Source organism: Heteronotia binoei, chromosome 12 (assembly GCF_032191835.1).
Source record: "Heteronotia binoei isolate CCM8104 ecotype False Entrance Well chromosome 12, APGP_CSIRO_Hbin_v1, whole genome shotgun sequence".
In the NCBI taxonomy this organism is placed as follows: Eukaryota; Metazoa; Chordata; class Lepidosauria; order Squamata; family Gekkonidae; genus Heteronotia; species Heteronotia binoei.
In genome coordinates this window covers 52,329,666-52,354,444 of record NC_083234.1, presented here as the reverse complement: position 1 = coordinate 52,354,444, position 24,779 = coordinate 52,329,666, and the positions used below count along the sequence as shown (strand labels likewise).

General features: G+C 44.4%; 1 protein-coding gene across 1 annotated transcript in view; it reads left to right on the top strand.

Annotated features, from left to right (window-relative positions):
* The window catches only part of LHX2 (LIM homeobox 2), a 28,641-nt gene extending 18,281 nt beyond the window's left edge, over positions 1–10,360 (top strand). Inside the window, exon 5 of the mRNA XM_060251367.1 lies at positions 9,518–10,360. Within this exon, the coding sequence (XP_060107350.1) occupies positions 9,518–9,805 (288 nt within the window). The 3' untranslated portion in view covers positions 9,806–10,360. The remainder of the gene's footprint in view (positions 1–9,517) is intronic.
* Positions 10,361–24,779: the final 14,419 nt, after the last annotated feature.

Sequence of the window (24,779 nt, the reverse complement as noted above, 5' to 3'; positions counted from 1 at the left end):
ATAGAAGCTGAGAGTGAGAAACAAGGCTTATGTGGCAAAGAAAGCTTATGTGGGATTTCACGGGTCCTCCTCTTTCTATTGAGTAATATTCCAGATACTCCTGCCTCCATGTTGACACCACAAAACTTCCCTGATGGACAGGGACAGGTTCTGGAGTGTGTTTGCACAGGGGAGGGGGGCACAGCTGCAATCAGATCTCATTTGCCCTAGGAAGAACTTTGCCTGCAAGTAGGTTGTCTTTTACGCTGCATTATTTCTTGCCTTTAAACACTGCTCTTAAGAATATCCTAAAGAGATATGGTTTCAAGCCTTGGACACTTCCTAGCCAAACCTCCAGGGAGCATCCTTCCCCTATGGAATGGCCCTTTTTTCATGGTCTGCAAAAATAGTTTTAATTCTGTGCTACAGCCCACTGCTCAGCATGTAGAAAAAGATATGCTGAGGTTCTGCTGTGTCTGAAAATACTATAATCTGGTCTGAAAGCCTTCTTCCTATTCCACAAAGTTTGAGGATTCTCTATTGTCACTCCATGGTGAAAAAAAAATATTCTCAGGGTCATTTTCATCAGTTCATACCTCATTTGGTCCTGGGTTAAGTTCTGCCATGAAAATAGAAAACAAGATATACACTGGCACAAATTAATCCCCGCTAGACATCTTATCATATGGAACAGCAGCTATGCCTGTCCTAATTTGCATATAATTAATATTAGTTGCACAGTTTATTTTTGCATAACTTGACAGTCAAAGGCTGGGAATGGGGACCAGAAACAGTACACATGGTTGTGCAGGGACCAGAATCCCCATCCTGAGCGAGTGGATGCAGCAGAAATGGGTCACACAGTGTGGCAGTTCTCTACAACATCAAAGGCTGGGAAATTAAACCTGAAAATAAAATTCAGGCACATTCTGAGGATTCCACATTCTGTTTAATATATCAGATGCCTTGCTGCTCTGGAGGAGTAGCTATGTTCCTCTGTTAAGGTGTCACAAGACTTCTGTTTATTTTTGCTGCTCCAACATGTGCATAGACATGTGTTAATTAATGCCAACGTCCCTGGATATGACGTGCTTAATTTGAGGTAGGGCTTAATCCCCCATATCTATTTTCACCATCGACCTTGTGATATGAAAAGCAACAAAGACAGGAATGCTTTTGAGAAGAAGCAAAAATGTTTTATCACTAAGAGAGTTCAATTTACTCACCCATCTCCAGATTTCCCCATTGGTGGGCATGACACTCTGGAGTCTGACCAGCACCTTTTCTTTTTTAGAATTTACTCACTAGGCATTGGAAAGTGTGAAGGGGAATTCAGCAGAGACTGGAAGAAAGCAGCCTGGCTTGGTGAAACTTGATCTCATTCTGGATCCAGGGAATGTTCACCTGTGCTGTGACTGAGCTTTCAGGGTCTGATTGTCCTCCTTGAGCCCTTGCTTCCAACACTATGGCTCAGTGACAGAGCATGAGATTATTCCAGGTTCAATCCCTGGTCTTTTCAGGATCAGGTGGTAGGGGATGTGAGAACCTGGAGAGCCAATGCTAGTCAGGGTAGCCAACACTGACCTTGATAGACCAATGGTCTGACTTAATATAAAGCAACTTAATGGGTTCAGTTAAAAACAAAGCTTCTAGCCCTTGTGGCTATGAGGATACCCTCTAAAGCAGGGTTTCCCAAGCTTTTCTTTCCCATGGCCTGGTTATTTTTACACTTCTCCTTCATGGCCACTAAAATTTGGGGGTGGAGCCAGGAGACTTTGGGGGTGGAGCTGGGAGACAGGAATTATGTCATTTCCTGTGGTGTCAAGGACCGTGATGTCACTTTTGGGGCACACTGAACCAAAACTCCACCTTTTCCTGTGATGTCACTTCCAGGGCACTCCCTCAAACCTGCCTCTTCTTTGGAAGTAAATTCATTTTCAGAAAAATCTCTCTGAAACTCATGTTGAGCCAAAATGGGGGTGAAACATGGGCGGTCCTCTCTTTTCACCCCCACACCTGCATGCACCTATCTGTTTGTGTATTCTTCTCCAGCTTGCAAGTACTCCTAATGCCCATGTTCAATTGCCTGCACCACCTACACATCCCTTCCCCAACAGCACTGGCCAATGTATGCAGTTGGGAGTGCTGTTGCCATTGCCATCAGGAATGCCAGCACTGTGTACCACCCACACTGAGCCCTGGCAGTTGCTCTACCTCAAAATATGCTGACACATTTAGCAGGCCCTTCCTTCAGCAGCTACTACTGGAACCGTGCCTCAAGCTACAATCAAACTTGCTTGGTTTCAAGAAAATCTTTCGACAGCTATTTTTCATACTTTTCTTTGGTTGAAACACTGGGAAATTGCTGTGAAAGGTAGCAGAGAATTGTACTGCAATTAATGAATTAATTTCAAGTGATATGAAGTTCATATAAGCTTTTCTGCAGTTATCCCTAAAAGGATATTTATAAGGGGCTTGCAGCTTTTTACTGGCTGTGTTTCCCATCCCTTTAAAAGCAACCTGTTGTGCAGATACTTAGCCAGTGAACTACTTTCATCCTATTAAATATCTACGGGAGGAGTTTAATTTTGGTGTCAGACAGCTGTTAAAAGCAGGAACAGTAAAATGGTGCCAAGTTCATAGTACCATCTCTTCCAGTGCTATTGAGATATACCACAGTAATCACCAATAATCTCTTTCTGCCCCACACCTCTTACTCTCACTCACTCACACAGAAATCTCATAAAAGGCCACCTGGCTACAACTGGGGGTGCCAACTTTTCATTGGCAGAGCTCCTATGTCTGCAACAACAGTATGATGAACAGAAAAGTTTCATCCAGCAAAAATGGAAGGAAAGAAAGAAAGGGAAAGGGAAAGAAAGGAAAAGTATGAAATGGAAGGAAAGGAAAAGAAAGGCATGGAAAGAAAGAACATAAACATAAGAGGAGCCATGCTGGATCAGGCCAGTGGACTATCCTGTCTAAAATTCCATCATACAATGCCCCAAAAGCACCAGAATGTCCACCAGTAGGGCCAGGGCACTAGAAGCCCTCCCATTGTCGCTTCCCCCCCACCAGCACCAAGAATACAGACAGAGCATCACTTGCAGGGAAAGAAAGAAAGAAAGAAAGAAAGAAAGAAAGAAAGAAAGAAAGAAAGAAAGAAAGAAAGAAAGAAAGAAAGAAAGAAAGAAAGAAAGAAAGAAAGAAAGAAAGAAAGAAAGAAAGAAAGAAAGAAAGAAAGAAAGACTTCCTCACCATCAGATGACCCCAGCCAGCAAAAATTCTGCCCAGGGGTCATTTGGTAAAAAAAAAAAACAGCTACTGGAATGCCCACTCCCCACCCTCCCGGCTGAAAAAAAACACACACACCCTTCTTTGCTGCCCAGGCCTCCCAGGGAAATCTCCCCGAAAGAACATGCTGCAAGGCACATGAAAGCTCATACCTTGAAGAACACTTCATGGGTCTAAAGTGCCAATGGATGCTAGTTTTTCTCTCATACACTGAGAGCGAGGGAGAAGGAAGGAAAGGCAGTCCAACTCCTCTCTGCACAATACAGAGATGGGGCGGGGCTAGCTTTGTCTTTTCTTGTGGCCCGGTAGTGAGGCTTCCGTGGCCTGGTACCAGGTCACAACCCTGCAAATGGGAAACACTGCTCTAAAGTCTGGGGTTGAAGTCTCAGAAGACAAAGAGGCATTTGAGTAAGATTTCCAGAGAGGGGGGTGATCCAGTGGCTGGAATAGGATGAAAGATGGTCCACTAACCTGGGCTCCTGTCTCACCTTCTTCATCTTGGGTTAAGTAATCATTAAAATAATGACATAGGTCACATGGGCACATGAAGCTGCAGTATACTAAATTGGATCATTGGTCTATCAAGCTCAGTTTTACTCAGAATGACCACAGCTCTCCAGGGTCTCAGGTAGAGGTCTTTCACATCACATACTTCCAGATCCTTTTAACTGAAGATTCTGGGGACTACACCTAGGACCTTCTGTGTGCCAAGCAGATGCTCTGCCACAGAGCTTCCTGTGTTTATCTTTGGTGGAGCTCATAATTTCATAAAGAACCACAAGGATCTATGAGTGACCCAAGGTAATCTACAAGGTCTTGAGGCTGAAATTCACCAAGGAATGCCTTTTTTTAAAATGGGAGACAAAGTTTGCTGTTGTACTATGATAATTGGCAATCAGTGGAACATTTTTTGGGGGGCGGGGGGTTAGTTCAGTGAGACAACAACTGCTTTGTATGCAGCAGGTGACAGCTTCAATCCCTGCATCACCACTTAAAATATCTTGGCTTTCAGGTAGGTTGGGGAGTACCACCTGAGACCCTGGAGAACTGCTGGCAATCAGTACTGATCTAAATAGACCAGTAGGGTCTGATGCGGTGCAAGGCAGCTTCTTAAATTTGTATAACTGTGCACCCAGGCCTGCAGGAGAGGGCTCTCAGGATCTGATGATCAATGTAGTGGTCTGTTGCAAAAGAGAAATTTTCAACCTTCTGAGATACAAGACTGATGTTTCACTTGTATTAGAGGAAACTTCTGCTTTTTTTTTTTTTTAATCCAAATGTTATTTTCCTCTGAAATTTTCTTCCTTTGAAATGTGAATTTCTGGAGGCTTTCTGAACTCCCCTCTTCAGCATACAAGCATATAGCTTCTTCTGTAAAATAAAGGAGGAAAAAGGAAGGAAGGTCAACTTATTTGCATGATTGGGATGACAGGGTGCTATTCCAGTGGTTGGTGTAGTATGAAGAAGGCTCTGCAGTCCATATTTTGCTTGCCATCTGGGTGTCCTATACACAGCAGGGGCCATATGAGTAGTGATCATAAATCCGGTCCAATGGATGTTCTTCCGGTGCTCAGCAGGTTTTAAAGTCAGGGCCGGATTAACTATCAGGCAAAGTAGGCACTGGTCTATGGGATCCTATGTCTTTAGGGGCCCCAGGCCAGCTCCCCCCCACTTCTCCCCTGCTTGAAACGCTCCCAGCCTGCACATGTAGCCAGCAACTGAGCTGCTCTTTGCCCGACTTGCCTGGTGCGGCTGCCGCTGGCATAGTTGCCAAGTTGGCCTCTCTTGCCTCTCCCCCACAGCTTTGTCAAAGGGGCTTTTGAGAAGGTGGCTGCAGCAGAGGCCACGGGTGGTGGTGGTGGGGATCAGACTCTGAGATAATTTGCGAGGGGCCCCCAAGACTTTGACTGCCTAGGAGCCTCCACAAGGTTTAATCTGCCACTGTTTAAAGTTGGTGCACATAAGACTGCTGCTGGATCAGTTCAAAAAACATGCCAGCAACACATGCTGTATTATAGAATAACACAATAATTTATATATTTTTTTAAAAAAACACCAGAAAGTTTTGTCAGGTAAGAGTGCTGTGCTTTGTACTGTTGGATCTTGGACTACAAGGCAGAAGATTATATGGTCCAATTGGAGCTAGAAAGAATTGAAGTCAGACTTCCTGAAAAGGAGACTGGAGGCATTGTGGCTGCATCTTTTGTGAATCAGTTGGACAGATGTTTAGTTGGCTTTCTTAGGGGGTCTTTTTGATCTGCAAGTCAAGAAGGAATGGGGGGATGGTCTGAAAACAGGTTTGCCAGCTTTTCCTGGTTGTCCTGGTCCTCTGCAGACTGGCATATAATAGGAGAAAAAGTTTTTTCTAGCATGCAGGTAAATGATGCATTTATAGAAATTGCTGCTGGTAGGGGAAAGACGTGACCCATAACGGCAAAGGCAATGACAAGCACAGCCTATGTAAACATGGCAGCAAGACCTGCGATGGCAGCAATTATGAGGTGTAGCTGGTACACAACACAGCACAGGATGGCTGCTTGAACAGTGGGATCTGGAACCCAGAAACTGAACCCCCAGCTAAACTGAACAAGCTGGGGAAATTGGACTGTTGTGTTTGCAGTTGCAAAAGTGGCAGTGAGAGCACTTGGTCTCGCAGCCCCATCTCAGCATGGAATGGAACACCACTGCAATGTTCCCTCTAAGCTGAGTTCATGTGAGCTAGCTCACAGTTTTTAACCTCTGGCTCACACATTTTTGTCTTAGCCCAGCCTGCTCAGGAAGAATGGCCCCTGAGCACACTAATTTATGCTGTAGCTCACAACTTTAATGCCAGTAGCTCACAAGCAGAATTAGAGGGAACATTACACTTTGCAATGGAGCTGCTACTGCAGTTCGTTCGTTCGTTCGTCCATTCATCTTCATATATGCCGTACCCTGTCTTTCTCCCCACAGTTAGCATATATGGTTCTCCTTGCATCCATTTTATCATAATAACAACTCTGGGAAGTAGGCTAAGCTGAGTGTGTATGACTGACGTAAAGTCATCCAGCGAGCTTCCATGACAGAATGTGGACTTGAACCTGGGTTGCCCAAATCCTGGTCCAACACTCTAACCACTACACTGATTTGGCTCTTAAGAAGTAACAGATATGTCAGCTGAAACTGAAGGATCAGAGCAGAGTCAGCAAACTGACAAATCACAAAGATGTTATCAAGTCCCCAAGAGTCCTTACAGAGGAACAGTGCAAAACTGTTGATCTTTTTATAGTTTCTCTCTAAACTCATCCTCCTAATGAAAAAAGTACTTTTAAAAACTTGCATTGTGTGTTTGTTTTTATAATTATCCCTGCTCCTGAGGCAGTGAGTGAACTATAAAAAACAATGTTTAAAAATAAAAAAACATACATATTTGGAACAAAATAATACATGTTAATAATAATGAATGAGCAGATCAAGTGAAACAAAAAGGGGGCAATCTTATATAATAATTACTATTAAAATATTGATCAAATAGAAGAACATGCAGTGTTGAGGAAAAATCAGCAAGGCTTCTGACAAGTGAAGTCTTGCCTCACCAGACTTTTTAAGTGTTTCCAAACATGCTGATAGGTGTACTGAAATAGACACTGTGTACTAAGATTTCTAGAAAGTGTTTGAGTGCATCCATTACCAAAGACTCTCGAGTTAACTTACCTGTTATGGTAAGTCTTGTTACATGTCTTGTTACAGACTGGTAAGTAGTTAAAGAGGAAGCAGACACATTTCTCTACAGAGGAGGGAAGAAAGAATTGAGATCCTCCAAAGAACTGTATCACAGTCAGTGCTATCTGATATACTGAATTAGGGGTTTAGCAGTGAAACAGCCAAAATGGCAGATGAAACAATATTATTCAAACTAGTGAAAACCCAAGTGAACATCAGAGCTCCAAAAAGCCTCTCTCCAGATTAGACAAGAGGGCAACAAAATGGCAAATGAGAGTCAATATAAATCCAAGTGGGTAGGTTTGAAGCAATAAAATAGTCTGGGCTGTCCAACAAAAGTATGTGTGCATAAGAAGAAAGCTCATACCTTGAGTAAAACTATGTTGGTAGAGGTTCAATATAAGTAAGAGTAATGTTAGATAAGGCATGCTGAGACAAAACATCCAGGCAAGAGATCCTGGCATGATAGTTCAGTTAAGGCATCAATTTAGAGTTTGGTGAAGGCAAAAAAAGGCAAATTCCATGTTACGGATTATTGGTGAGGGACTGAGAATAAAATGTATTATTATAATGCCTTTCTACAGATCTGATGTATGGCCTCATTTGAAATACTGTATACATTTCATAGTAATACTGTCACAAAATGGATGTAATGGAGTTGGAAAGTTTGGAAATGAATCACTGAGCTGCAACACCTTTCCTATGTAGAAAGGCTAACAGTGATGGAGCTTTTTAAATGAAGAAAAATAAAAGGGAGACATTACAGGGGTTTATAAAATTAAGCCTCACTGGAAACAAAAATTGAATTTGTCATGCACTGAACTTGATTAACAGTAAATTCAGAGAAAAGGGAAATCTTTCTTTAATACAATGCATAATTAACACATGAAAGGGCAGCCAGCAGGTGATTCTTCTGGCACATTGCCGGGATAGTTACAAAGCTTAAGGTAGCTACTGGCTACTGAGTCCTACCAGGGTTTTGAGACCTTGGTGGTCTCAAAATGATAGTTTAATCTCCTGCAGAACACTACTTAATAGGACCCATATCTGCAGAAATACCAGCTTGTGGAATTTTGATCCAATAATTCTTACAAAGTTCAGTCTCAGCATTTATAGGCAGATGAGACACAAACAGGGGGTCAGTGTTGAGTCCTTAGTTCTGTATGTACAGGAGATTAATAGGTTTTCTGGGAGGAGAGAGGTAGCTTTACTTTGGGCTGGCTTTTGGTGACTGGGAGAAGAGATGGTACTTCTTAGGGCTATTTCACAATAAGATTTTACTACTTGGGCTTGTTTCATTTGGTGGCTCTTAGATGAAGGTCTCCAGCGTTGGAATGGGCACTCGGTGATATGACAATTGTTGTTGGCAGGAATCAGTGTGAGATGGTTCATACATACTGTACATACAAATTAACCACTTGGCACTTTGCTTAGTAAGTGGTAAATAAGCATGTATAAACTGCTAATTAATGTCTGTCTGTCCAGGAAAATTGCCACCTTTTGTTTGGTTAGATCAATCATCTGTATGCATGTTGTCTTGCCTTCAGTGCTCTGAATTTTGGAAGTAGTGTGCATTATTTATTTTAAAAAAGCAAACATTAAATAAATAGCTACTGGGTCATGGTTCAGTTGCAGAGTATCCACTTTGTATGCAAAAGGACCCAAGTTTGAGTCCCAGCATCTCCAGTATAAAAGGATAAAGCAGTAGGTGACATGGAAAGTAGATGGACCAATGCTCTGATTTCATAGACGGCAGCTTCTTGTGAGTTCCTGCCACATGAACATCTTTCTTTGCTCAGCCAGTTCGGACGAAATGCTTTTTCTCTCCCTATATATTTTACCTCCAGAGAGTGAGACATTAGCAGGATATACTAATCTGGGAATTTCTATTGCTAACTACAATTATTATAGTGCATCTAAGTCTAGTTTAATTTGGATATAGCCCCAGCTGACATTTCTCATCTCAAAGTATCTGCTCCTGTTGTTTTTCCCTGTCAAATACTATGTCGTAACTTTTGCAATGACTTCCAATTTTAAATAAACAAATATGACTGGCTGGTCCAAGGACACTGGGGACTGTGCACAGGTGTTTGAATGTCGAACCCAGGTCTCCAGTGCATCACAGTGGCTTCTCCGGAGCTGCTGCGGTTGAATCCCACTCAGCCTTTGATTCATTGATCTATTTGGCTTTGGAAGCATATCATAATAATTCATATTTGTATAGCACTTTCAAGCATTCAAAGCAAGCATATCATAATAATTCATATTTGTATAGTGCTTTCAAACATTCAAAGCACTTTCATATATTATTCTGCAGCTCCTACAGTAACCCTGTAAGGTAGGTCAATATTCTTATTATGGCTGGGGTGGGGATGAGAGAAGTGCCACCTACTAAATTAATGACAGAGGTCATATTTGAACCAGAGATCTCCTAAATCACAGTTAATTCTCTCAGTCACTGCATTACGCTGGCTCAGCACAAAAAGACTGTGTCTAATGTTCACCATTTTAAAGTAACTGTTTTTCTATTTAATTGTTTTAGGTCTGGTTTCAAAATGCCCGAGCCAAATTCAGACGGAACCTTTTACGTCAAGAGAACACGGGGGTGGACAAGACGTCTGATTCCACACTCCAAGCTGGCACACCATCAGGCCCTGCCTCTGAAATCTCCAATGCCTCAATGAGCCCTTCCAGTACCCCCACCACCTTAACGGACTTGACTAACCCCAGTATGACATCTGTCACATCTGTCTTGACGTCAGTGCCAGGGAGCCTGGAGGTTCACGAATCCCGGAGCCCTTCACAGACGACTCTGACAAATCTTTTCTGATGACTCTTTCTTCAAATAATTTCTTTAAAAAAGGAATTATTCTTAGTTGAATTCCAAGTGTATTGTGAATAGAGGCTTTTCACAGCTGGGCTAGCCACAGCGTAGGGTTTTTCCGGGAAGCCAAAAGGCCGCTTTGTTCTGGTCTGAGAATCGTGACGGACTAAGGAATAACTTGAAAGTGCTACCTGCCACACAACATTTGTGTCAATGTACAGTTTTGCGGACTGGGCAAGGGAAATAGCAATTAATTTAAGTTGGCTAAAGCTTCTGTAATTTTCAAAGACTGCCATGTGCCTTATATACTGGTATCCCATCCTTTGGATCACATGTCCCCTACCCCCTCTCCTTTCTGTATATTTATGACCAGGGCAAAGACAAAAAAAAGAAAAAGAGGAAAAAAAGAGAAAAAATGTTAATAAGAGTTTGTTACTTTGAATTAGTCCTAAGCCCCTTCATTGGTTGTTCTGATGTTTTAGAATTTTAAAAGTGAAAAGTCTGTTCGGCTATCAGAATTTGTAAAAATCTAACCAGTAATAAAACCACTTATGGAAACTACCTCACGTTGCTTGCTGTTGTAAAGGCCAAAGTTTCCTGAAGTGGGGTGTCTGATCCTTTAATTGTGTGTGGGGGGGGACCAAAATCCTGTAATGTAGCGGATGTGGTGAAAAGACAAGGCAATTGAAGGAGGAGGACATCTGGAGAACTGGCACCTTCCCAATTGGCCTGCAGCAACACAGAAGGGAATGGAAGCATTTAGGGTTTTGCCTGTTATGATTGTTATAATAGGCATACATTTATTAACTGGTTTTAGTGGGGATTTTTAACAGTCAGACCCACACCCCCACACACAAAACCCTTTACAATGCAATCAATAAAACAGTAGGATTAAAACACCATTCAATACAGCAGCAGCATAAACAAAATTCAGGGAAGCAGCCAATGCATATCCAGCAAAGGCCTCACAATGAGATTTAAAAAAAAAAAATCACTTGTGTTACAAGGTAAACACAGAAGGTAGGTGTCCTGTCCAGAAAGCTTCCCATGGTATTACAAGAGGAAGAGTCACTGTGGCACTGTCACTTTGTTCTGTGCCATATTTGACTGCAAACAGAGTGACTTGGACCAAGGCTGTACCTACTAACCTTAAAGTTCCACATGCTTGATCCTTCTACCTCAGAGGCAGTAGCTAGCAGGCAAAATAATCACCACAGCCAGATTCCACCTGGTTCAGGAAACCAGGTGACACCATTGAGCCAATCTCATCTGGTGGCCCGAATAAACCTTCCAGAGCTCCAAAGGGAGACTGTTCACTAAGGAAGGTTACGATGCTGTGTTGTCAGTTCCTTGAACATCTCAGATGTTTGGCAAGGGGATGGGAGCACATAAAGCTGTCTTATGCTGTGTTGGCCTGCTGGTCTGTCAAGGTCAGTAATACTAACTACTCTAACTGGCAGCAGTTCTCCAGGGTCTGCGGTTGAATTCCTTCACATCACTTGCTATCTAGTTCTTTTACACGGAGATGCTGGGGCTTGGGACCTTCTGCATGCCAAGCAAATGCTCTGCCTTTGAGCTGCAGTCCTTTCTTGATTGCTGAATACCCTTCTGGGTAAGAATGAATTTATTTCTTGCATCAGCCAAGAACAGACCATAAATCAAGATGGGTAACCATGTTTGTCTATCTGTAGAGTAGAAAAGAGTCCAGCAGCACCTTAAAGACTAACAAGATTTGTGTTAGTATATGAGCTTTTGTGAGCCACTGCTTCTTCACTATGCTCACTTTTTCAGAACAGAGCATAGTATACAATGTCAGAACAGCAGCACCATCCTCAGGGAGAAGCTGTAAAACTAAGGCTGATTCCCCACTAGGCTTGTTCCAGTGTCAGAGCTCTTTCCCCCCAGCATTTCTATCTGGTTTTGCACAAGCTGCCGCAAGGCTGCTGTTTGCCTCATCTCTTTCCTAGGACAAGCAGAAACTGGTTTTCAGAGGATCCTGCTTGCCCCAGGAAAGAGGCTGGGCAAGTGGCAGCCCTGCGGCAGCTTGTGCGAAATTGGACAGAAATGCCGGGTGGGGGGGGGGAGAACTGTGACACCGGAACAAGCCTAGTGGGGAATTGGTCTTAGATATATGTATGTGTGCGAGCGTGTGTGTGTGCACTTTCTCTAGAAGGACAAGTATATCCCCCACCATGTACATCTTTGCTTAGTGATTACAGCAAGGCAAAGGAAGCTGGACTTCTTCTTTTTCCACTCCAGGCCAGCTCACAAGCATGCTGCAAGACTCAGAAGATATTCACATGCAGTGTGGAAAAGCATCAAAAGAACAGGTTCAAAGAGCCACAGGGAAATGCCAGCCAAGGGGTAGTAAGAGATCAGGAAGGAAGGTGGGTTGCTTTTCGTGGGCTATACCAGGGTTTCTTTGTTTTTGTTTTGCTCCTCTGAGTTGAAGAGCAAGCTGGCAAAAGAAAAGCTGCATTGCAAAGTGACAAGGTGACTGAGACTGTTGCAAATTTTGTGTGCTGGTTCCCATCTTCTTTCCTTTACAGATGTGAAAGCCGGGGGGGGGGGAGCTTGTGCAGACATACAGCAGGAGGTGAAAGGGTCAAGCAGCTCCTATCTCTCTCTTCTACCGTTTTTATCTTCCAGCTGTCTAAAGATGTTTTTCGCTATTTAAGGCAAGAGTCTTGGAATGTAGGTCTAGTTTGGCCTTGAGAATGCATTTCGGAGCATAGCTTGGGGAGATCTCTTACTCCAACAAAATCATGGTTGAAAGTCATTTTGGAAAAGCTTCAGCATTTTGAGATTTGCCAGAACAACTGATGGAGAGAGTGTATAGTGGTTGGAGCTTGCTGTAAAACTTACTAGGGGCTTTGTTGCAGCCTTTCTCTTTCAGCCTAGCCCACCTCACAGGGTTGTTGTCAGGATAAAATGGAAGAGTGCAAGACTATGTATGCTGCCCTGAGATCCTTGCAGGAAGGAAGGGATAAAAATGCCCCCAATAAATAGCTCCTGCAAGCAAATGGGTGGGGAAAGGCACATGGTCAGGTAGCAGAAGAGACAGATGGGGATCAGCAACAGTGGGCCCCACTAGAAGCCTGGGGCCTTGGATGCTACCCCACCTCAGGGTATGTGGATACTAGCTGTGGCTGGCACCAATGTTCCCTCTAAGCTGCAGAGTCTTGTGAGCAAAAATTCTACTTTGTGAGCTACTGCATAAATTAGTGTGCTCTGGGGTCATCCTTCCTGAGCTAAGACAGAAATGTGTGAGCTGGAGGCTAAAAATATGTGAGCTAGCTCACTCTAACTCAGCTTAGAAGGAATACTACTGACAGACACAAAACCCAAATTGTCTTGATTTTCATGGACACTCCAGTGGTTCTTTCGTGTTTGGGCAGCAGGAGAGAAACACACTCTACAGTGATCAGCCTCCTCGAGGATCAAGTTCCTGGCAGGATGCGGCTCCTGAGAGAGCCAGAACACTCCTGGCCTGTTTGTGCTTCCTTCTCATCCAGCCAGACTTACTTCTGAGCCTGATATGCTCTCCCCCTCCCTTCAGTGCCACTGAGTCCCCTCCACACGGCAGATTTCCTGGTTCCCTGCCATCACACTCTCCTCTCTGGAGGCAGCCGGTGCCAGAAATACGCTCCTGTACTCTCAGCCAGCTGCCTGCTGCAACAACTGCTTTCCCTTGCATCACCAGGACCCTCTGGCAGCATCTCATGGGCCTGGAAGGCAAAAACAACAGCCGTGAACAGAAAAGGAAAGGAGGCATTGCTGAGAGTTCAAGAGTTACCAGAAGGCTCAGGTGAGAGGGAAGGGACCTCCACCCAATGATACTGGAAGAGGCAGCTGTACTTGGAGGCCGGTTAGCAGGTAAAGAGAAGGAGTTAAGAGGGGGGAAAGATCCTGTAATGTTGTTTCTTTTCTGCCCTTCAAGGCCTTGTCTACCTATAGACTGACACCTGCTGTACTCAAAGCAGCCTCATTGCAAGCATGCCTTTCTTTCCAAACAGAAGCTCTCACTGTCTTATTAGAATACTTTTCTTCACTGAATTTACGGTATATGCTGCTTTTTAGACCTTACATCAATTAAGAGGGAAAAGGCCCCATCCTTAGACTTGCAAACAAATAAATTAAGGGGGGGAGGAGAGAGATGCAGATTGATAAAATAAAAGAGAAAAGTTAGTCGGATAGTGCTGACAATAATGTTCCTTTGGGATGAGGTAGGTCTTCCCCTTGGGATAATGACCTTCCTGGGAAGGAAGGATCTGGTAGTAGAGGCTAAAGCTGTTGCCCTTTGCATCCACAGTCCTTGGGCAGCTGAAAATTGATGAGATGCTCACATTGCTACTTTGTAGAGTGGATAAAAAGTACTGCTGCAGCCTGCAGATTCAAACCACAAAAAGCCAATACAAAATGGGACAAAGACATTACAAAGTCTAGGAGTCAGTCAGTCAGTCTCTCTCCTTTCTGTCTCTCTTTCTCTCCCCTCTCTCCCATCCATCCATCCAATCTATCTATCCATCCCTTTCCTCTTATCCCTCAGCAATGAAATTGACTTTTTTAAAAATGAAAGCTGGGAATCCAGAGGAACTAGTACTTTATGGTAATAGCACACTATAACATTATTGTGCATAGCACAATAGCCATTATCAATATTTTAAAAGCTTTCTTATGGTAGGAGAGAAAGGGAGTTCAAAGATGAGACAAAGAAAATGGTGCCAGCAGGGCCTTATGTGTACCTTCCCATTCAGTTTTCTAATGCCTTTGGATTGTGTTCTTTTTGTATCGATTGTAGCAAACCAGGTTTGAGAAAGAATGTACGATTGGGGAAAGCCTGGAAAATGGATCATCATTAGAAGATTTATTTAATTTTACTTCATCTGTACCCCACTGTTCTCTCCAATGGGAACCCCAAGTAGTTTGTCATTTTCTCATGATGTAATGTGGACTCTCATCATCCCCCTGCCCCCAATTGCTGCAGTCTGAAAGCCAAGGCAGAGAAAGACTTCCACATAGAGACAGCTTTGGTCAAACTTTCAAACTCTTTGCATTGTCTAATGTATAACTGATGCATTTGAAACCAAACTTACTTAGCGCTGTAATTGGGAATATTCTTGACAGTGGGGGTGAAGGTGGAACCAAGAGGAAAGAACAGTAGTAAAGAAATAAACATTTGGCCCCAGGGCAGGCAGCTTAGATTTCCATTGTTGGCTGCTGGTGATCTCTCTCTCTCTGTGTTCCACCTGCATTTGCATGTGGAATCTGGATGGGGGCAGGGAGAGAAATTCCCAGAAGTGTGAAACCAGGAGTTCATCAGACCACAAAAATATAGCTCGCATGCACAATCTTCAATAATTGATTCCCTCAGCTTTAGCACATCTAGAAATCTGCAATAAATTTTAAAAATAAACATTTTGAAAATACAGTAACAAATCATTAGCAGCAAATGCACTATAAATATTTCAAACCTCAAGCATGGATCATTCAGTATTCAGTTCTCTAGGGACGGAGGATAAGATGCAAAATCTGGCAATATACAAGGCAGGCCAAAGAGTTTTGTACCACAGTTCAAAAAACAGCAGCAATGAAGGACTCAAAGAATTTGCCACCAGGGTCATAGCCCTTGTTGGAATCAAGGCCAACCGGACCTAGAAGATAATCAGGAAGAACACTCTGTGCAGAAGTCTCCCCAACACATCACACCAGGAAGTAATTACAACCAGGCCCACATGTCTGGAACAAGAGACCAGCACTTCTGGGTTATGTAGGAGTACTGCATTATTAGACAGGTCCTTGCTCTTACATATTTAAGACATTTTAACCCATTTCTGTCCTAATAAGGACTCCTGGAAGGTTACAGTGAGTTTTACAATAAGGAAAGGAAAGGTCCCCTGTGCAAGCACCAGTCGTTTCCGACTCTGGGGTGACGCTGCTTTCACCATGTTTTCATGGCAGACCTTTTTATGGGGTGGTTTGCCATTGCCTTCCCCAGTCATCTACACTTTCCCCCCAGCAAGCTGGGTACTCATTTTACCAACCTCGGAAGGATGGAAGGCTGAGTCAGCCTCGAGCGGGCTACCTGAACCAGATTCCACTGGAATCGAACGCAGGTCGTGAGCAGAGGGTTCCGACAGCAGTACTGCAGCTTTACCACTCTGCGCCATGGGGCTCCTTTTACTGCATTATTAGACGGGTCCTTGCTCTTACATATTTAAGACATTTTAACCCATTTCTGTCCTAAAAAGGACTCCTAGAAGGTTACAGTGAGTTTTATAATAAAGCAAACACTTAAAACCTATATATAAACAGCAATTAAAGCAATTTCAGACAATGAGAAAACCTTTATCTAATGGATGATCTAAACAATTTGGTCTTCCATGGCTTACAAATTGCTTATATTGTTGGGAGGGTTCTTGAACGGCACAGGAAAGCTGTTCCATTGAACAGTAGCCACTGCTGAAGGAACTCCAGGTTTCAGTGTTAACAGCTGAGGAGATGAGAGGTTTTTTGACATGCAGCATATTTTATGACTTTCTGTTTGTCTCAATTAAAAAGCAGGTTACTGTTGGGGAAACTGAGGATGAAAGCGAACAGAGCCAAGCAGGAAAGTTACTGCAGGATACAGACTTGAAACTGGATGCAAGTGTGCCATTCTCTCTCTGCCTGTATCATTCACTCAATTCCTCCAGGGGAATCAATGCTGTGTCTGCTTTTGATCTGTGCCATGCGGGGGGGGGGGGGGCTCACATTATCTGCCAGCTGGCCAGAGTGAGGGCGCTCAGCATGGCTCCATGAAGCAATTTCTCCCATGCTGGAGTCTGATCTGTCAGATGCACAGTAAGGAGATGAAGGTGATGCAGGTATAAGTAACTGGGTCAAGGGCCTGAGCCATGTGGGTGGAAGGCGGCTCCTTTATTCTGGCATAGGCGGCTGCCTTGAGTGAAGGGCTATGGCTTAGTGGCAGAGCATCTGCTTTGTATGCAGAAGGACCCTGGCTCAAATCCCAGCCTCTCCATTTAAAAGGTTCAGGTAGCAGCTGATGTGAAAGGCCTTCACCTGAGACCCAGAGCTGCTGTCAGTCTGATTCAGAGTAATAGTCTGAATCAGTATAAAGCACTTTATCTGGTGTCATATCAGTCGCCCACTGAGTTTAGTGTTGTCTGTGCTGCTTCATGGTGGCTTTCCAGCATCTCCGCTAGGGGAAAGTCTTTTCTAGCACTTGCTATTTCAATTCCTTTGACTGGGGATGCTTGGGACTGACCTCGAAACCCTCTGCATGCAAACCAAGTGCTCTTTCATTAGGCCACAGCTCTTCCCATAATCAGACAGGTTTTGAGCCATGTGCTAGGCATGCGGCTGCTCACTCAGACTTTGGTGCCCAAAAAGACAGGACATGCAACGATGCAGATCCAGTAATTCACGAGGAAAATCAGAGCATGATTTTCAAACTATTTCCACTTTGAACAAACATAGCTTTCAATATCTGAGCATATGATTATACAAAAGGATGGAGTTTGGAGGGCTGGGTTATCTACCCTTCCCCTTTAACAGCAGTTTAATCTGTAGAAACTGAGCAAGTAAAATAAAATGCACCCCCCCTTTCCTCTGTCCTTTAGGCTTGGCCCTCTCTGTGTGAGTGGGAAACCCTCCAAAGAGGCCTGTTCTCCCTGTATTTGCCCTCCTTGCAGCTGGGTGCCAAGCTCCCCATTGTGTGCAGATCACAAAAGCCCAACTCAAACATTTTTAGCACCTGGAACAAGTTGCCATTTGTGCAGAGCCAGCACAGCTGCATTTGCTCCTGTTGGAAAAGCAAGCTGGCCTGGCCAGAGGTGAACGTGTAATTCTTCAGAGAAAGCCACTTTGAATTGCCAGAGCAGAGCTGGCTTCTCTGTCACTCTGCCTGCCAGTTCATGCCTAATTTTACCTGTGATTTCTTCAGGGAGAAGGGGGGGATTTGGGTTAATAAGACACATTATACACACTCATTCATGTAAAAAGTTTCATTGGGGGAGGATCACCCAAATGGAGTAGGTGAAAAGTGGTTTCATTTTGGTAAAGCTTCTGAAGGCTAAGCAAATTTTTTCTGGGAATGCAATGGAGCTTCCAGAGACTTGTAATGCAATCCCAAAAAGAGATTTTTCAGACAAGCCTAACCCTTATAAGCTTGTTTCTTTCAACAAACTTAGAAGGGTACAACTCTGTTTAGGATTGCACTGTTGGGATATTACACGTCCTATCCCTTCTGTGTCTCCCAGATCAGTTGCCCATACAAATACCGATACTTTCTTTTCTAGCTGCAGCTGCACTTGCTTTTTGATTATCCTCATCTACCCTTGCACCCACATTCCTGCCACTTGAATTTTTCTGTTTGCAAGGAGAGAGAGTGTGTGAGAGAGAAAGAAAGAAATTGGAGGGGGAAAAAAGAGTCAATTATATTTGTGTTTGTCAAATTAACCAAGCTCAGCCAGATCACTGATTTTATAATTGCAAAAATAAATATCATAGACCATCCTGCAAATTAAAGGTGCTTTAGAAATGATGAATAAGAAGAGGTGAGGGGCTGAGTGGGGTACAGCAACTATGAGGTGCAACTCATCACAGGAGAAAAATGTCACTATTGTGACATACTTGTGAACTTTCCTGCAGTATCTGCTGGACCCTAACCTGATTAAAGCATTCTTTTACACCAGAAATCCTGCCTTCACTTACAAAGCAAGATGCATAATCCAAGCTCTTAGGAGCTCCACCCAAACAGCAAACCATAATTGGCTCCTAGTTCATAATTTGCAGTTTGGTACAATGTCCTAGGATGCCCATGGAATTAGCAGCCAAATGCATTAATAATGTTACTGAAATAAGGATATTATAGCTACATATGATGCCTCTTCTTCTATGCTAACTAAAAGGACTAGATGTGGCACATTTACACCCATATGTTGTTGTTAACAATAATTCATGGTAGCCAGGAGTAACCAGTGTTGCCACTCCATGCTTCTTTTTGATCTAACTCTTGCAAAATATTGTTCTTTTCCCCTGAAAGCCTGATCTGTCATTTGGCAGAAAATTCAGCTTTCATTACAAAGAGACACTCAGGTCTTGCATCCAGAAAGCTTGAAAGATAGGATCAAAGCATAACCTGAAAGCTCCATATTCAGAGAAGTGAGAGTCTTGTGGCAAAAAACCCATTTGAGAAATTCAGTTCTATGCTCCCCCTGGCTTCTTTGCCTTTCTGAATCCTCTTCTACTAGCAACACAGACTGACTCCAGACCCTAGATCCACTAAAAAATTTTCCCCAGCCAAAGTGCTTTTTAGGTGTCACAGTGAAGCTGTGTGGCCATTTTTGTAGATGAGGGCTTGCAATCAAACTGCAGCTTCCGGAACTCTTGAGCAGTTAGCCAGAAAAGGTTTCATCAGCCTGCTATCCTTTGCTCTTGGGCACCACCAAGAATGGTGGCAAGGAGGGGGACTGCAGGCAGAGTAAGCCATTTTGAATCCTGATGACTGGGCATTGTCACAACCTAGGATACTAATGATATGACACTCTACAATAATGGTGCTAGCACTCTTCTCTTTAGCTGGAGTGCCTCACCAGTTTCCGGGAGCCATTTGACTGGTTATTTGCCTTCCCACCATTCTAATATCCTGACTTTTTATTTCTACAAATCACATTACCAGTGTCTCTTAGATGGTTTAGGGTTTGTAAGCTGCATAGAAGCAGCATGTTTGGGATGAAATTTAGCTAGAATTTGCTGCCTTGACATTGCACCCTGAATTAGCTGTTTGTGACAGGGGCTTCCTCCTTCCTTATAACTGAGCCAGCTTGATTCAATGCTTCCTCCAGATGCAATGAATTACTTGCAGAACTTGGTATGTGTGAGTGGAGAGGCTTTTCAGCTACTTCAGCCAATATAAAGGATGTGAGGCTTTCTTACTAGTTTAGAACTAGCAACTTCCTCTTTCACATTTACCCCATTGGCTAGAATAACTTTTCTTAAAAGGGAAATCAGCATAGGTGGAATAGCACATATAACAATCATCCCAGTAGACCAGTGACTACTGGGTGGGTGTGTATGTGATACAAGCGTGTATGTGTTCAGGCATGTGTGCATACATGTAACTGAAGGGCAGTTGCAAGGCCTATGCAAATATATAGCTAGCTAGATATGGAGCAGAAGAGCTTTAATAAAACTGAATACAACATAAAATTAAGATGAAAACACTCTTCCTTTCTTCCCTCTGGCTAGAAAGTTTTAGTATGCATGTTCCTGAATCATACAAAGGCTACCTTGTCATAGCTGCTTGTGTAATAGGAGCAAAACCTGAGAATAAACTATGGACAGTTGAGAAAACAGGACATCCTATCATGCCCTCTTGATAGGGATCCCAAGGAAATATTCCTATCCCATCTGCTTAGCAGCAGCCTTCAGCTAAGAGAAGGGTTGCTTTCTACTCTTATTTGGTCAGAAACATGACCTTCTAGAAGGCACTTTGCTGCACTGGCTGAGTAAATCATAGCTGTCCATTCTATGCATTGGCTCCTTGTAAAGGTGATCAATCACCTATTCCAAGCTCACTCTAACAAACTTCATATGGATGTTTTTAGAAGTGGTTCTGGTCTGCAAATGTAACATGTGTGAAATTTGCTAATTGAGAACACATGTATATCAGTATTTCTGCTGAACTTTTTGTGTATACTTGTGACAAATGTTATTTTGTGATAACTTGCAAATAAATTGCACTCAACTGACCACTGTCAGAGCACAGAAGACTGTCCCCTGGTTTGGGGGGGGGGGAGGTGCTATGAGAAGCACAATAGAAGAGTGGCACAGCATAAGTTCCAGCCTGCCCCTGCCTTTTGGACACAATGCAAGATGCCAGGTTGTTTTTCTTTCCTGGTCAACTGGTCTTCTTGGCAGCCACTCTGCAATTATGGGACTCTCATCTACAGATTCTTGCCAGATCTGTGAATGCTTATTTTGAGCTCTCTTCCAAACCTCGCAACAAATCACTGCATTGAGAGCAGCATCTCCAGCTCAGCACAGAAACTGACTGTCGATTGCAGCTGTTGATTCTCTGGCAGTACACTTGGGAGAGCTGTAGACTTATCTTTTGCCCAAGTGTTAGTCTCCCTTCCAGTATGGTTGCTTGTTGCTTTGGAGGGAATTCAGGGACATTGTGGGCTGCTTTTCCTGCCATCTCATGCCATGCAGTTTTACTACTAAGTAAATATAAATACTGGATCATTCACAATAAGACTTAAACCATCACAGGTTCTGTTATTTTGATTGTATTTTTGATTATTGTAGATATAAAATTACAAGACAAACAGATTCCAGAGGGTTAGATCTGGTTGTCTGTTGCAGCCAAGAGAGTCTTGCAATACCTGAAAGACTAGCAAATATATTGTGTTAGATGCATGTAATATTAGAATCAGACTGCATTAAACACTTACACAAGAGTGCAAAGAGAAGGGGAGGACTGTGCAGGGAGTGATCTCAAACTCTCGCTGGTGGTGACCCAAATACTGCCAACAAGAGAAGCAGAATTCTGCCCTGTAAAACTTATACAGGTGTACATAATTTGTCTTATTTTGCATAATGGTTTTTTGTTTTTTCTTCTGCTACTTAAGCAGAAGAAAATCCATACTACGTATAGATTACAATATATGGATATGAAAACTGGATAGTGAGGAAAGCTGACAGGAAGAAAGGTGATTCATTTGAAATATGGTGTTGGAGGAGTGTGTTAGGGATACCACCCACCACCAAAAAAGACAAATAAATGGGTTCTAGATCAAATTAGGTCTGAATTCTCCCTATTAGAAGCTAAAATGACTAAACTGAGGCTATCCTACTTTGGTGACATTATGAGAAGACAAAAGTCACTGGAAAAGACAATAATGCTAGGAACGGAGGAAGACCAGCGAGATATGGGTTGACTCAGTAAAAGAAGACAAGGCTCTCAATCTGCAGGACCTGAGCAAGGCTTTTAAGGATAAGATGTTTTGGAAGACATTAATTCATAGGGTTGCCATAGTCAGGAAGCAACTTGACAGCACTTAACACACATGCTCAAGTGGAAGGGCAGGATCAATGGGTTCTGAGGCCCTGTCCATGGAGTCCTAGGGTTGCAGGGTCCCCCTTGGCTACCAGCAGCGGATGATGGGCTAGGGAGGGTTGCCAGATGCAGGCTGAGAAACTCCTGGAGATTTTAGGTCAGAGCCTGGGGAGGCCAGGGACCTCAGTGGGATACAATGCCACAGAGTCCACCCTTAAAAGCATCCATTTTATCCAGGGAGTTGATCACTGTATTTTGGAGATGAGCTGTAATTCGTAATTCTAGGGGATCTCCAGGTCCCACCTGGAGGCTCACATCCCTACCATGAGCTACTGCAAATCTTACTCCACAACCTCTCTCTGCCTTCTGGGATTTCACCAGACATTGCCCTGCTTTCACTTAAGGGCCAGAAAGTCCATTTAAGTTGGACTTGAATGTCAGGTCGATGAATTCTGCCTCCAATGCCATTTTCTGGATCATTTCGACGTTCCCCATCTAGGCCCAACCAACCACCCTGGGCTGCTGAAGTAGCCTGTTGCCCGCGCCTTCCCCAACAAGCCTCCCAAAGGCCTCGCGGGCTTTCCGGCCTCCTCCAAGAGGGCCGTTCAGATCGGCTCCCCCGGGAAGGGAGGGGCGCCTTCCAGCTGGGTCTGCGGCAGCAGCCAGCAGCTCCCGCCGCCGCCCTCGAGGCTCCGAATCCCAGCGAGCGGCTTTTGCGCTCAGCCAAGCTTCAAATCAGGCATTTTTGTCGTCTGTTTTCTTCGTCCGCTTCTGTCGGCGCAGCCTGCAAGGCCGGCTCCAGAAAGCTGCGCGGGCGGCGGCCCCAGAGCAAGGCGAGAGGGCGCCTGCGGCGGCCGTTTTCAAAGAGCAGCGCAAGCGTGGGGGCCTGCAAGGTGCGGCGCGCCCGCCAAGCTGAAGGCCGGCGACTGGCGGAAACTGGTCGGGCGAGGGCTGCTTAACCCTGCTGCTGGAAGCACTAACCCGGTGGTGGCTGGTTCTTCCCTCTGCAAGTACGAGGGAGGCCCCCAGGCTCAGTGGCACTACTTTGCAGGCCTCATTTCCGGTAAAAATGGATCTCCGGTATGGGGAGGTGGCCAGGCCCTTGCTTTGCCTGCCATTCAGGGGAGACCATACTGAGCCAGCGGGGTCCATGAGGTGACTTGGAGCAAGGCAGTTGCATATATTTAGGGGAGCTTACTGGCAGGGCGAGTATACCATGCAGAAAGTCCTTGTTTCAGGCTCCACCTGCAGGATCTCAGGGCCTGGGCAAAAAGGTTTATCCGCCGGGGACCTTGGAGAGACGCAGGCAGGCAGGCAGGCAGAGCAGACGATTGGGACTTCGTAACCAGGCAGTTTTACAAGGCGCCTACACACTTTGGTACATTACTCTGGGATTTCCCGGTGGATCGTGCCTTAGTCGCTGCTGTTTTGAGAGAGGCCCTCTCCAGGTCAGCCGAGGGAGCCAAAGAAACTGGATGAACCAAGCGCATACTCCCCGGCCCCCCGCCCCCCAGCATCCCGCCCCATCTCCTAGCGTTGCCGCGCGCAAGACAATGATTTAGCAAACACTGTTTTCCTGAGTTATTCTAAGCCTGTGAATAAACTGGCTGCTTAACGTCTCCGGGGTTGTTTTGAAGTGTCTTGCTCGCTTCCCATAAATATTGCATTTGCCTCCAGTGAGGAATCCTGACATGTACTTAAAATATATACATTCGTTCCAAGTATAAAATAAGGATTCTGAATGCTGCTATTGTGTCCCCCCCTCCCCGCTCAAAATGCAACTTTAGTGAAACGAGAGGGCCCCTCTCCACCGCGTCAAATTTATTGTCTTTTGTCACTCTTTCTTTGGTCTTCCCAGGTCAGGCTAACGTGGTTTGTTTTCGCCAGTGTTGTAAAATGCCAGGGATGCCTGGCTAGTATTCTGGGTGGAATGGGAACTGTCCTAGCATGCTGTCTCTGGGGCGTCTTTGCAGAGTCCCTTGCATCCCCCGAGGGAATGTCGTGTCCACTCCAGTCTTCAAGAGATTTCTCAGAACTTGATTCTCAGGGGCAGATCCTCTCTCGGGCCCGGATTAGAAATAATTTAATTTGTTCTTGGGTACCTTATGGGGGTGGAACCATCCTGCCAATGGTAAAACATTTTTAATCAAAACGGATTCCAAAGGGTGGGGTCCCTAGATGTATGAACTTTACCCCAGGTCCTAGCAGCACTTCTGTTATCGTTCTGTTTGGAGCACCCACGAAGGTCAAAGGAGGTGCGAGAGAATTCTTTGCCTCGAAGTAAACGGGACTAAAAACTATTAAGCTTTGGCTGGACCCCAAGAAACATAAAGTTGCTTTAAAGAAAGAAAGAAGGAACCCTCCTATGACACGCCCGCAACTCTAGGGGGGAAAAATGGAATAAATCCATAGCTGAGCAACAGACCCCCCTAGCCCTGAGTACTACAATCTGGACAAGAGCATGGAACGGGCCTCAGAGATTAATATATTCCCAGCTATGTAAGGGACCATAAAATTATATTTACGCGATTACACACAGAGTTAAGGTCATCCCCGAAGTTAGGGTGGTCCTGAGTTAATGAATGCAGAGGTTCAGGGAAAGGCGGGACCACTGAGAGAGCAGCCCGGGTGGCGCTGAAAAGGGTTTCAGGAACCGGCCCAACGGTTCGGAGCCATCGCTGGAAGCCTCGCCCGGTATGCCTGATGGGTGGGCACGGGGGACAGGCGATGGCACCTCGCCTTTGGAATTCCCTTTGGGCTTCTCTCTGCCTGGCACCTGTTCTGTTGGCCTGACGATGGTTTACTCTCTCCAGGCATTTGGAGGTAGGTGGTTTAATGTTAATGGTGGCTGGGTGTTTATAGCTGGGCTTGTAGGATTGGTTAAATGTAATGCTTTTAATGCTGTTTTTATTATTT